The sequence below is a fragment of the Aquarana catesbeiana genome, linkage group LG01 (genome assembly GCF_042186555.1).
Source record: "Aquarana catesbeiana isolate 2022-GZ linkage group LG01, ASM4218655v1, whole genome shotgun sequence".
Taxonomy (NCBI): domain Eukaryota; kingdom Metazoa; phylum Chordata; class Amphibia; order Anura; family Ranidae; genus Aquarana; species Aquarana catesbeiana.
Window position 1 is genome coordinate 559,540,989 of NC_133324.1, and position 13,845 is coordinate 559,554,833.

The following is a 13,845-nucleotide window of genomic DNA, read 5'->3' on the forward strand; positions in this document are numbered from 1 at the left end:
GAGCTCTGCCAGACTCTGCAGCCACCACTGACTGCCTTAATCTGACTTCCTAGGGGGGACCTCGGTCCCAGACCTTGGTCTGTAAGAAAAGAAAAAATAAAGGGTTTCGCTGCCAACCTGTGGGGGAAACAATCAATAACTGAGGGACAGAGGGAAGGGAGGGGCCTTTTAAACCTTGTTGATTGTTTTTCCTGTCAGGTGGGACTCGTCATCAGGTGTGCCGTCTTGGGAGATGACTAGAGAAATATACATTTTTTTACACATTTTATTTTTGTAAGCAAGTTGGGATTCTTGGTTAAAAAATAAATAAAAAAAAGGGGGGGGGGGGGGGGGACAGTCCTCAAAGAGATAGATATATAGAGAGATTATCTCTCTCTATATATAGCTATATCTATATATAGCTATTTTTTTTTTTTTTTTAATTGTAGGTAGATTGACTTCTCACATGTTTTGGATACTCTGCTCATCATAAATTTGCAAATTCATTACCGTTTACAGAGGGTTTCAGGGGTTTCTGCTTCTCCTGTAGCACATGCCAGTTATATATTAGCAGCAGTATATTCCAGATCACTATATTCGTTTCAGGACAAACTCTGAAGGCATTGAAGCCAAAGCACGACGGCCAGGGAATTCACTTTCTCAAAAAATGGAAATTAATGACAGCCCACATAAGTTCTCATGACAATCACTTTAAGGTTAGATAGTATACCAACATGCAACATTCACACCTCAAAACACAACATACCTTCCAGAGGTGTTTCCACGTCCATTGCAGAACCACTTTTTACTTGTGTTACAGTAGACCACACAAGCAGGATCATGAATACCACAGTAGCTGTAAATAGAAATCCAGTATTAGATTTGCCATTGACATCAGCAAAATTAAATATATTTTATCTTCTGAGTGAAACATGTAGCGTAAGAAGTGGTTGTACATGTCAAAAGAAATGATACAAGATTCTTGTAAATGTTTACTGCGATTTTAAAGAATTGTTTAAATAAGATTTATATTTTTCTAAATTGATTATTCTACTCTCCAGTACCTTAAAAGTCCTGCCTGCCTCTTTTTCTTTGTTTAAATAGGATGTGGTACCAAATTCTGATTCCCTATCACCCAGCTCTTAAATATATTTTATCTAAATTTTACTTTGGATATATCAATATACAAAACCAAGTACCATTTGTAAATCATTTTAACCACTTCCCGCCCGGCCTATAGCAAAATGACGGCCGGGCGGTGGTTCAGTTATCCTGACTGGGTGTCATATGACGTCCAGCAGGATAACTGCCGGCGCACGCCCGTGGGGCACTGACTGTCAACATTATGGAACAGTACGGACAAGTGATGCCCAGCAATGCCAGCCATCAGTGCAGCCATACCAGTGCCCGTCACTGAAGAAGAAAATTTACTTATTTACAAAAAAATTTTAACAAAAACAAACTTTTTTTCTAAAATTTTCGGTCTTTTTTTTATTCTTTGCCAAAAAGAAAAAAAAAAAAAAAAAAACATAATAGGAGGTGATCAAATACCACCAAAAGAAATCCCTATTTGTGGGAACAAGATGATAAAAAATTTGTTTGGGTACAGTGTTGCATGACCGCGCAATTGTCATTCAAATTGCGACAACCCTGAAAATTGGCTTGGACAGGAAAGTGTATAAGTGCCTGGTATTGAAGTGGTTAAATTACAAAATAAAGTGTGCATTAGGCACAGATATTTGAATGAAACGATGCATAAGTAGTGGTTTACAACAGATTAAGTCAACAGATTTGTATTTACCACTTGCCTACCAGGCCAATTCTGACATTTCTCTCCTCTCATTTTTTTTGCTAGAAAATTACATAGAACCCCCAAACATTATATATAGATTTTTTTTTAGCAAAGACCCTAGAGAATACAATGGCGGTCATTGCAAATTTTTATCTTGCACGGTATTTGCGCAGCAATTTTTCGAATGCTTTTTTATTTTGGAAAAAAAGTTTTGTGCTTTAAAAAACAAAAAAAAAAAAAAAAAAAACAGTAAAGTTAGCCCAATGTTTTTGCATAATGTGAAAGATGAAGTTACGCTGAGTAGATCCCCAACATGTCACACTTCAAAATTGCACGCGCTCGTAGAATGCCGCCAAACTTCGCTACTTAAAAATCCCCTTAGCCCCGGTTCACACAGGGGCGGCACGACTTGCAGGTCGCCTCAGCGAGGCGACCTGCAAACTACTTCCGAGGCGACTTGCAAAACGACTTCTGCATAGAAGTCTATGCAAGTCGCCCCCAAAGTAGTACAGGAACCTTTTTCTAAGTCGGAGCGACATGCGTCGCTCCTATTAGAACGGTTCCGTAGCACAGAACGGGAGGCGACTTGTCAGGCGACTAGGTCGCCTAACAAGTCGCCCCTGTGTGAACCGGCACTTAGGCAACGCTTTAAAAATATTTACTGGTTACATGTTTTGAGTTAGAGGAGGTCTAGGACCAAAATTATTGCTCTCCCTCTAACGTTCGCGGGGATACCTCACATGTGTGGTTTGAACACCGTTTTCATATGTGGGCGGGACTTACGTATGGACAGGGGCTCACGGGGACAGGGACGCTTTAAAAAAAAAATTTTAATTGTTAATTTTACTTTATTTTAGCTTGACACTTTTTTCCCCCCAAAAATGTTTTGATCACTTTTATTTCTATTACAAGGAATGTAAACATCCCTTGTAATAGGAATATGGCATGACAGGTGCTTTTTACCGTGAGATATATGGTCAATAAGACCCCACATCTCACCTCTAGGCTGGGAAGCCTGAAATAAAAAAAAAATTAAAAAAAAGGAACACTGCCTCCCTGCCGAAGCGGCGCTGTTTTTATTCTAATACAGAGGACGGGTGTGACGTCATAACATCGCGCCCAGCCTCCGAACGATCATAGAGACTCCGGCGACCATATTATTTTGCATTATTAAATGTTTATTGAATTTGACATATCCATTAAAACCACCTTCATAACATTTATCACAAAGTCAAAACATCTTTATCCATTTCCCAATCCCCCCCCCCCAAAAAAAAGGGGGGGGGGACTTTCCCTTCTCCCCCCTCCCTCCTCCAGATACCTTATATTAAATGTGCTCCCAATTCATCCAAACTAAGAGAAAATTAAAAAAAAATTAAGAGGCTTCTATGAGCCATGTCCATATCACTCTTAACACCCAAAAAAGAAAAAAACAAAAAAAAAGAAAAAAAAAAATTTAATAATAATTACGAGGCTTCTATAAGCCATACTCCACCCCTTACCTATCTATAGTGAATATACACCTCATCTTCCTTTAACCATATCTAGTCTACCCCCCATCCTATATATCCACCCACCTCCCCCCCCCCCCCAGTCCCCCCCCCCCCGGGGCAACCGCATCCGAGCCCAGAGACCATGCAGCTTTATATATTAGTCTACACCAGGGATAAGCAATTAGCGGACCTCCAGCTGTTGCAGAACTACAGGTCCCATGAGGCATAGCAAGACTGACAGCCACAAGCATGACACCCAGAGGCAAAGGCATGATGGGACTTGTAGTTTTGCAACAGCTGGAGGTCCGCTAATTGCATATCCCTGCTCTACACGATCTCCATAGAGCATTGTTCCCAACCTGCCCATATTACCTTAAATTTTTCATTTCTATCTTTAATTGTATGTACCCATCTTTCAACCTCCGTTATTAAATTGACCTCTCTCTCTTCCAGTCCAACAGAGTTGGGCATCTAGTCTGTTTCCATAGCCTGGGTATTAACAATTTGGCTGCATTCAATAGATGTGGAGTAATACTTTTCTTATGATCTAATCGACATTGGTGTCCAATGAAATAGAAAATTTAAGGGCGTTAATGCCATAGGTCGAGAGGACAACCTCTCTACCCATGGAGCTATCTCTTCCCAAAATACCTTAATCCTGGGGCAGGACCACCATAGATGGAGATAAGTACCCTTTTGCCCACACCCCCTCCAACACCTAGCATTTGCGGTCGGGTACATCTGTGCAAGCCTTACTGGAGTCCGATACCACCTAGCTAGAAATGTATATGACATCTCCTGAATCCATGAACGTATAGATGTAGAGTGTGTTAGGTCAATAATCTTTTTAAATTTGTGCCCTAGAGAGCCCCTGCTTTAACTCCCCCTTCCCATTCTCTAATGAAAAAGGGAACAGCTTTATTTTGTGTCCCAAGGACCAGTCTATACATTTGCGACAGCAAATGTCTAGCGCTTGATATATGTACACAGATTCAAATACAGTAAGAGTTTAATGGCCTCATTAATGGTTTCAGCTTATTGAAAAAGCACAATTGATGGTATCTCCACTCCAGCATAGGTACCTTTCCCAGCCTTAATGCCAAATCCGGGAGGTGGGCTAGCATTCCATGTGGAGCAAATATGCCACATGTCGTGTCTCCATCCCTCCCCCATGATCCCAAAGATCCCACCTCTTCTCCCGGAGGGAACCATGGGTACCCCTTCAATGGGGTCAGGGGTGATATCCAGGGGGCATAATCTCCCAGTTGATTTAATTTTTCCCAGGTCGCTAATGTATTCTGAGTTAAAGGTAATGTCCACTCGGGATCCAAGGAATTCCCGCCAACTTCCTACCTGCCATTATCTGGGATCTGATGTAATATATATTCCCAAGTATACCAATGAATTTTTATTCCAGATAAACAGAAAGGAGCCCTGCAAAACAGTCTCCATTGCTGAAGGTACATGGCTGGGTAGAAGTATCGACTTTTCAAACTTGATTTTGAAATTGGATAGAGTTCCAAATTTAGATACCTCTGTCATCAGGGCCGGTAGTGATATCTGAGGGGAAGAGGGGTAAAATAATAAGTCATCGGCATACGCCAAAACTTTATGTTCGTCAGGTCCAATATGTGTCCCTAAGATTTCAGTATTTTTCCTCACTCTACAAAGAAAGGGCTCCAATGTCATAGCAAACAGCAACGAAGACAATGGACACCCTTGTCTTGTGCCGTTGCGTATTTGAAAATAGTTCGATAATGTGCCATACACCTTCACTCTCGCTCTCGGAGTCAAATATAATGCCAATATCCAACTCATTATGCGATCACCCAGACCCATCCCCCTCAACACTTTAATCATAAATGCCCAGTTCACCCTGTCAAAAGCCTTTGACATCCATTGACAGTGTCACTCTCGGGGCTTTATCAGGGTCGTGTTGCATCCAATGGAGGATGAGTAAGGCCCGGATGGTGTTATCCCTAGCCTCACGGCCCTTCATAAAGCCCGTTTGAACAGGGAGAACAAGCTTCACTATATGGTCCTGTAATCAAAGAGCCAAAATTTTGGCAAACAACTTCATGTCAGAATTTAACAGGGAGATGGGTCTGTAGTTAGCGCAGTGTTGACGGTCTTTCCCGGATTTAGGGAGTATCGTGATATATGCCAATAGAGCTTCTGGGGGTAATGGATTAGAAGCATTGATCAAATTGAAATAACTACATATTGGGACCCCTAATCTAGAAATAAATTTCTTATAATATAAGTTCGTAAAACCATCAGGCCCTGGACTTTTACCTATCGACAGGTTCAATATTGCCTCGTTTATTTCATTAATGGAAATTAGTCTATTTCCTCAGTCACCGTGGATGGCAACGAGGGCAGCGCTGAATCTTCTATGTATTCTCTAAACTCCAATTTTCTGTGTTCCTCTATGCCATTCACGGAGCCAGCCTGAATGTTGTATAGAGCCTCATAAAATGTATGGAACTCTGCCGCTATGGCCTGAGTTTCCATTATCTTTTTATTGTGGACTATTAGATTATGAACATGCCTAGAGTCTTGTTTTTTCAGCTGTCTGGCTAATAACCGACCACTTTTATTTCCTTGTTTGTAGGACCGATGAGCAAAAAATCTATACTTATTTTTCATTTTCTGATCCATACACTGCACCAACTTGCACCGCAAGGTCTCCAATTGCTGAACATCTGCTGGATCTAGGTGTCTTATGTTTACTCTCCAACTCATTAATCTCTTCCAGCAGATCTAATATCTCCTTTTGTTTTTCTTTTTTGATCCGCGACCCGTGCACCATCAGTTCGCCCCTAATCACTGATTTATGGGCTTCCCACACAGCCTGCTCAGATACTTCTCCCGGCACATTCATTTCAAAATATGTTTTAATCGTAAGAGACAATGCCTCCACTACTCTGTTATCATCCAGCAATGATTCATTTAGCAAAGTCTTTTCTAGGTGGCCTGCAGAAACTGGTAAAGGTCACAGTTATAGGGGCATTTTCTGAAATTGTTATTGATTCTATAGTGAATGAGCGAGTCCTTTCCAGGTAAAACTAGTCCACTAGGAAAAGGTCCAGACAAGAATAGATGGCATGTACTTTAGAATAATAGCTATAGTCCTTACTCCCATTATGTGTCACATGCCATCCATCCACCCGATGCAAGGAGCGCAAAAGTTGTTTTAGATGTTTTAACACTTTAAAAGATATGGGGGTTTTACCCGTTGACGTATCTTTATCTGGGTCTAAGGTAAGATTAAAATCCCCTCCCAGGATCAAAACTCAATCTTTGAACTTCTCCAAAAGCTTCAGAGTTCTTACAAGAAAATTGACCGTTCCTGTATTTGGCGCATACATTGAGGCAAATGTATAACAATAGCCATGCAGTCTTCCCTTTACAAAAACAAAACAGCCTTCTGGGTCCATTTGTGAGGCTATTAAAACCATCGGGCATGTCCTTCCAAAGGCCACTGTCACCCCCCTTGCCCTTGCAATGGTGGATGGTGCATGGTACCACTGATTAAACAGATGTAATGGCATATTTGGAACTGACCCCTTTACAAAATGCGAAAATGCGTCTCTTGCAGGAAAGCCACGTCCGCCCTATGATGGCGCAGCTCCTGCCATAAACGACCCTTTTCCTGGGGTGAACATAAACCTATTATACAATATCACTTTTATTGGGCCTGCCATTACTTATAGACCTACTCTATTCCTCTGATATCCGCTGTCTCTCTTTGCTCTCTGCCGACCCCCCTGGAAGGAAGGAAAGGGGGAAAAAAAAAAAAAGGAAACTAGTAAATCATGAAACCCCCCCCTCTCCTCAGTATTCCACCCCAAGGAATACATACTAAACTGGGAGATAAATCCGAGTGTGGGGGGCACCCTCACCCATCAGTCTCTCCGTCTTCCTGCTATACTGCAGGATCTTAAGTCCCTTATATCGGGCCTGACCTAATGGGGAAAAAAAAAAATATCCTGTGTCCGACTCACCGCTCGTAGCGGGAGTCGGTAGAAGCACCGGACAGTGGTGGGAGGGGGTGGGGACGTCCCCTCTCGCCACCCGTAAGAGCGTTCTTACGATGCACAGATTCACCGGCTCTAAAAGACGATATCTGAACGATGCCTGTAGCTACAGGCATCGTTCAGATATCCCCTCTCAAAGCCAAGGATGTAATTTGGCGTACGGCAGGCGGGAAGTGGTTAAAAATAGTAACAGAAAAATGCTCCAAGTACCTAAAAACTATCTACATAGAAGTACTGTGCAAACGTTTTTAGGCAGGTGTGAAGAAATGCTGTAAAGTAAGAATGCGCTCACAAAACATGTTTATTTTTACAAATTTCAAGGGAAAAAAAAAAAAAATGAATGCTGGCTATACACTATACGAAAAATCGGCCGAAATTCAGTCATTTGGCCAGTTCGTTTTTCGGCCAGTTAATGGGCACAAAATCGATAATCGTTGGAATGTTTTCGAGCCCAAAAAAACCTCCACTAAGGACAAGTTTGGAAATTTCCTGCTGAACGAACGATGAATTGAAAGGCGTTTCCCGTCCAAACGGTTTGCACTATGTAAAAAAAAAAAAAAAGCGAACAAAAAAACGATTCATGTCCACTGAACGATTTATCGGTCATTACATGACGGCACTATCGTTCGCCCACACTGCCGAATGTCCGCTTTTTGAAAATGGGTTTGGCCGATTTTCCGTCTAGTGTATGGCCAGTATAAGTAAGCGAACAGATGAAAAATCCAAAATAGGATTTTTGCCTTTAAAGACAGCATCAATTCTTTTAAGTACATCTGCACTCAGTTTTTGAAAATAAAGTAGAAACATTTATTGCATATTAATAGTCTGCTAGCCTTGCATGCATTATACAGTTGTGCTCATAAGTTTACATACCCTGGCAGAATTTATGATTTCATGGCCATTTTTCAGACAATATGAATAACACACAAACATCTTTCACTCATGGTTAGTGTTTGGCTGAAGCCATTATTTATCAATCAACTGTGTTTTCTCTTTTTAAATCATAAATGACAACAGAAACTACCCAAATGACCCTGATCAAACGTTTACATACCCTGGTGATTTCACAAGTTGACACAAAGGGGTTTGAATGGCTATTAAAAAGGTAACCATCCTCGTGTGTGTGTGTGTAAAACATCAATGAGTTTCTGGACTCCTGGCAGACCGCATCTTTCATCCAGTGCTGTACTGAACTTTCTAGATTCTGAGTCATGGAGAAAGCAAAAGTATTGTCAAAGGATCTGTGGGAAAAGGTAGTTGAACTGTATAAAAGCGGAAAGGGATATAAAAAAAGATATCCAAGGAATTGAGAATGCCAATCAGCAGTGTTCAAACTCTATTCAAGAAGTGGAAAATTAGGGGTTCTGTTGAAACCGAACCACGGTCAGGTAGACCAACTAAAATTTCAGCCACAACTGCCAGGAAAAATTGTTTGGGATGCAAAGAAAAACACACAAATAACTTCAGGTGAAGTATAGGACTCTCTGAAAACATTTAGTGTGGCTGTTTCAAGATGCACAATAAGGAAGCACTTATTGTGATGCATGGTCGAGTCGCCGGAAGAAAGCCATTACTACGCAAATGCCCCAAAGTATCCCACTTATAATATGCCAAACAGCACAGAGAAAAGCCTCAAACCTTCTGGCACAAGGTCTTTTGGAGTGATGAGACCAAAATTGAGCTTTTTGGGCACAACCATAAACGCTTCATTTGGAGAGGAGTCAACAAGGCCTATGATGAAAGTTTAACCATTCCTACTGTGAAACACGGAGGTGGATTGCTCAAGTTTTGTGGATGCGAGAGCTACAAAGGCACAGGAAATTTGGTCAAAATTGATGGCAAGATGAATGTAGTATGTTAATAGAAAATACTGGAGGAACCATTTGCATTCATCAGCCAGGAAGCTGCGCATGGGACGTACTTGGACATTCCAACTTGACAATGATCCAAAACACAAGGCCAAGTACACCTGTCATTGGCTACAACAGAATAAAGAGAAGGTTCTGGAGTGGCCATCTCAGTCTCCTGACCTCAATATCATTGAGCCACTCCGGGGAGATCTCAAAACGTGCAGTTCATGCAAGACAGCCTAAGAATTTACAGGAACTGGAGGCTTTTTGCCAAGAGGATTGGGCAGCTTTACCATCTTAGAAGATAAAGAGCCTCATCCTCAAATACCACAAAAGACTTCAAGCTGTCATTCATGGTAAAGTGGGGAATAAATGGCAAAAGTTGAATGGGGAATCCGCGCAACGGAATTAGGTAAAAGACAAAATGTTAAAATACAAAATGTTGGACTGCTGCCCTTACACACGCAATCTCCACCGAAGTGGAGTAAGCAAAAGGGTAAATGTGAAATGAGGGGTGAGTGTGGCGCCGTCCTAAGATACTATTACCAAAGGAAAAAACCTCCCTAGTAATTGACTGTAAACACGAAAAAGGTGTTAAAGTGACATGTGCTATGATTCGTAGAAAAGAAAAAATTATATAAATAAAATAAACAAGATAAAATATATAACATGTGACATGCAACTTGTGATGATAATGACATAAAACTTATAGTAATATTATGTGATCACACATAGGTCAGACGTCCTCTGACGAAACGCGCGTAGGGCATGGCCTATTCCGACGCCTTGCACAATCTCCTCGTATCTGACGCTTCTTGGATAACTTACTGCTTATTTGAAACCACTATAATGTGAGTGCCACTTGTCATCTGACCTAAATAAGTGTTAATGGTTTTACACTATGGAATTCTCCTCTCTCCTTCACGTTCAAATGACATCCTGATCCTGCCAAGAATTGCCGCACAGTGGCACACACTGACTGCACGCTACCCCTGTAGGGGCTAAAAAGCTGGCGAGTGTCTGCACGATCACAGCGCGAGACACAAGCACTCGTTCACCACAATATAGCAGCAGACACAAGTGGAATATGCCTGCCTTGGTTTAAAGGGAAACACCAGGAAATTTCATAGAGACTGTTGATTTTCACCTACTGTGCACTGAGCAAATATCATGGCTGGCTTAACCAGCATATTATTAAAAAGTGACCACAACACCATTTACATAGACTGTTTAAATATCACCTATTATATTACCTATGTGTGATCACATAATATTATTTTAAGTTTTATGGCATTATCATCACAAGTTGCAAGTCACGTTATATATTTTATCTTGTTTATTTTATTTATATAATTTTTTCTTTTCTACGAATCATAGCACATGTCACTTTAACACCTTTTTGGTGTTTACAGTCAATTACTAGGGAGGATTTTCCTTTGGTAATAGTATCTTAGGACGGCGCCACACTCACCCATCATTTCACATTTATTAAAGTGGGGAATACACGGTATTAAGAACTGGGGTATGTAAACTTTTGATCAGGGTCATTTGGGTAGTTTATGTTGCCATTATGATTTAAGAGTAAACACAGTTGATTAATAAATGGCTTCAGCCAAACACTAACCATGAGTGAAAAAAGTTTTTGTGTTATCATTCATATCTGAAAAGTGGCCAAGAAATCAAATTCTGCCAGGGTATGTAAACTTATGAGCACAACTGTATACCATAAAAACATCTGTGAATATGAAAGATTACATCTTGCAGCGGAGGGTTCTAGTTAAGTGAACGCATCACTTCTATTTTTATTGGCAAAGCGCAAGTTCACTTTAAGGTGGACCAGTACTTTGCCCATATCAGACGTTCACCTTACAATATGGAGCATGAGGATCAAGTACTTTCGGTTTTACTTTTTACTTGCGCCACTGCCTATGGCCCAGTCAGAATTCCAGTAAGACTTTAAAAGCAAAATACAAAATGTGCATACCTGCCATTCGCATTCCTTCATGACACTGAACCAGCTTGACAAGTGGTTGCCAGGCATTATGTGATGAATTGTGGGGAGACAATGGGAGGTGTTATGTGTTCTTTCATACCCGGGAGGTAAAAAAGATACATATACGTACATACATATCTTAAAGCGGTATTAAACCCAACAAAAATGTAATCTATTGCAGCTTACCAATCATTGGATGTGATGGCTGCATTAGTTCTCTCTTTTAGGCTTTCCCCTGTTTTCACCTGGTGATCTGGCTAGTAACACCTCCTGTATTAGGGGGCCTACACTGTGGATGAAGGAGCAACAAAGACCCCTTTGGACAGCAACATTGTCACCATTGTCAGTCTGGGGGAAGGGGAGAGTTGGATGCACTAGCAGACTTGGACACACTAACAAATTGAAGCCAAATTCCAGCTAACACTTTTTAAGCAGTTAAAGCAAGTTTTGTTCCTTTTGGGAACATAAGAGCCGATCATTGGAAGCACCATCACCAGTGTTAAAAGGTTTGTTGTTTCAAAACCACTAACATCTGCAGGCTTGTCCTGTTGAAAAATAACTTGCTAACAGGATCACCAGGTGATAAAAGAAAGCCTAAAAAAAAAAAAAAAACAACAAAAAAAAAACAAAACAAAAAACAAAAAAAAAAAACAAATGCAGCCACATCTAAGCTGCAATATAATGGTTTGATCTTTGGGTTTAATATCACTTTAAAGGGATAATAAACCCTTAGTTTTTAAGCACTTTTGGCAGCTAAATCAATCATTACCAAGTAAGCAGCTTATTCATCTTTTAATCCTTGCCTAGTTTTCAAGTGTAAGCTGATGCCATGACTGCTGTCCCATGTTCCCTGTATCAGGGTGACTTCTTCCTCTTGCAGTGTGCTATGGAGCCATCTTTGCATGTAGGGAGAAGAGCTATGTCCCCCTATACTGTCAGCATCACTAGAAACACAAACCCACATTGCCTAGGATGGCAAGGCACTTCACTCCACCTTCCCGTCCCTTCACCAAGCTAACAAGATGACCGGAGACTGCACTGTCCACTCAAAGCTCTCCTGTGAAAAAATGTTTGGGGAAGCAACACTAGGAGCAGGAGCCAGAAGATTTGAATATTGTAAACTGCAAGTGCTGGGATAAGAATTAATTTATTATTTTTGTCTACTGGGGAACATTTTATTGTTCGCAATGTGTTAAGCCAAAAGGTTAACTACTACTTTAATCCTTTTGCTGCCAGGTCTGTACGCCATACGGACCTGACAGCGGGGGGTTTCACACAATCTGGTGGCTGCAACAACTGGGATTGTGTGTTGAAATGACAGGCAGACCCCTGCCAGTCAGGTGAATGTATTTGGGCGGCTGTGCTGCTGCCAAATTGCCTTCACACACCCCTGGTACCAGCGTGCTCCTGCCATGTATTTCATGCTTCGCTTGCCCATCTGCAGGCCCAGGACCGACATGGCAGGTGGAGGGAGAAGAACGGACACACATCCGCTTTCCTCCTTGCTGTGACCCAGAAAGCAACGTGTATTATGTCACTTCCAGGTCAGCCTCTCCTAGTCCTCGGCTAGCATAGCTGGGAAGAGATGTATTGCATTGCAATACATTCAATGGAGCCCAGAGGAGACATGCATGTTTCCTCTGGGCTCCATTGAATGTATTGCAATGCAGAGCGCATTAGGTGACAGGTTAAAAAGAACCTGTCACCTAGAAATCATCACATAGGGGACTTTTTGTCCCCTATGTGATAAAAGTTAGGCCAAAAATTTTTTTTTTGGTGCAAAGAGTTAGGTACCTGGTAACTCTTTTTCTAAGAAGTCTTCCAGGGCAGCATCCGAGAGATAGGCTCCTCCTCCCTAAAACAGGAAACACATTAGTCCACTATTATAAATTTCACAGTCTTACCTGCGTGCCTCAGTTATGTTAAAGCACCGAAGGAATTCCCCGTAAGCTGAAAGCTCCCCCGCTGTACCTGGTATTTGTCATTTCAAGGGTGGGAACTAGTGCTGCCTTGGAAGACTTCGTAGAAAAAGAGTTACCAGGTACCTAACTCTGTTTTCTCGAATCGTCTTCCAGGGCAGCATCTGAGAGGATGTATCAAGCAATACTTACTAGGGTGGGGTTAGAGACTGGAGCACTTTGCGACTAAATGCTTGGTCTTGGTCAGACAGCTGGTCTATCCGGTAGTGCTTTGTGAAAGTACTGGAGCTCGACCATGTCGCTGCCCTGCAGATCTGCTCCGGAGTTGCCCCTGCTTTCTCTGCGACTGAGGTTGCCCAGGCTCTAGTCGTGTGCGCTCTGAATTCACTAGGTGGAGTGAGATTCTGTGCCTTATAGGTAATCTGTATGTCCATTCTTATCCATCTGCTGATGGTACTTTTTGAAGCTTGTTTCCCTCTGTTGATTCCTGCATAGAGGACGAAGAGGGAGGTCGTTCTACGCCATTCCTTTGTTCTTTAGAGATACGTTATGAGCGTGTTCCTTACATCTAGTTTACTGTAAATGTCCCTTTTCCTACTATCCATGGTTGTTGGGAGTGAGGGTATGACGATGTTTTGGGTTCTGTGGAATGTAGAAGAGACCTTGGGTAGAAAGGCCGGATCTGGAGAGAGCATTATCTTGTCCAGATGTATTAGACAGTATGGTTCTATTGTTGACAGAGCTTGGATTTCACTCACTCTTCTGGCGGATACTAGGGC

The 13,845-nt window shown here is 41.7% G+C and overlaps 1 protein-coding gene across 1 annotated transcript in view; it reads right to left on the minus strand.

The window, feature by feature from the left end:
* Positions 1-13,845, minus strand: part of UPF1 (UPF1 RNA helicase and ATPase) — a 169,706-nt gene that overhangs the window by 117,254 nt on the left and 38,607 nt on the right. The window contains exon 3 of the mRNA XM_073596301.1: positions 746-835. Coding sequence (XP_073452402.1) covers positions 746-835 — 90 coding nt within the window. The remainder of the gene's footprint in view (positions 1-745; positions 836-13,845) is intronic.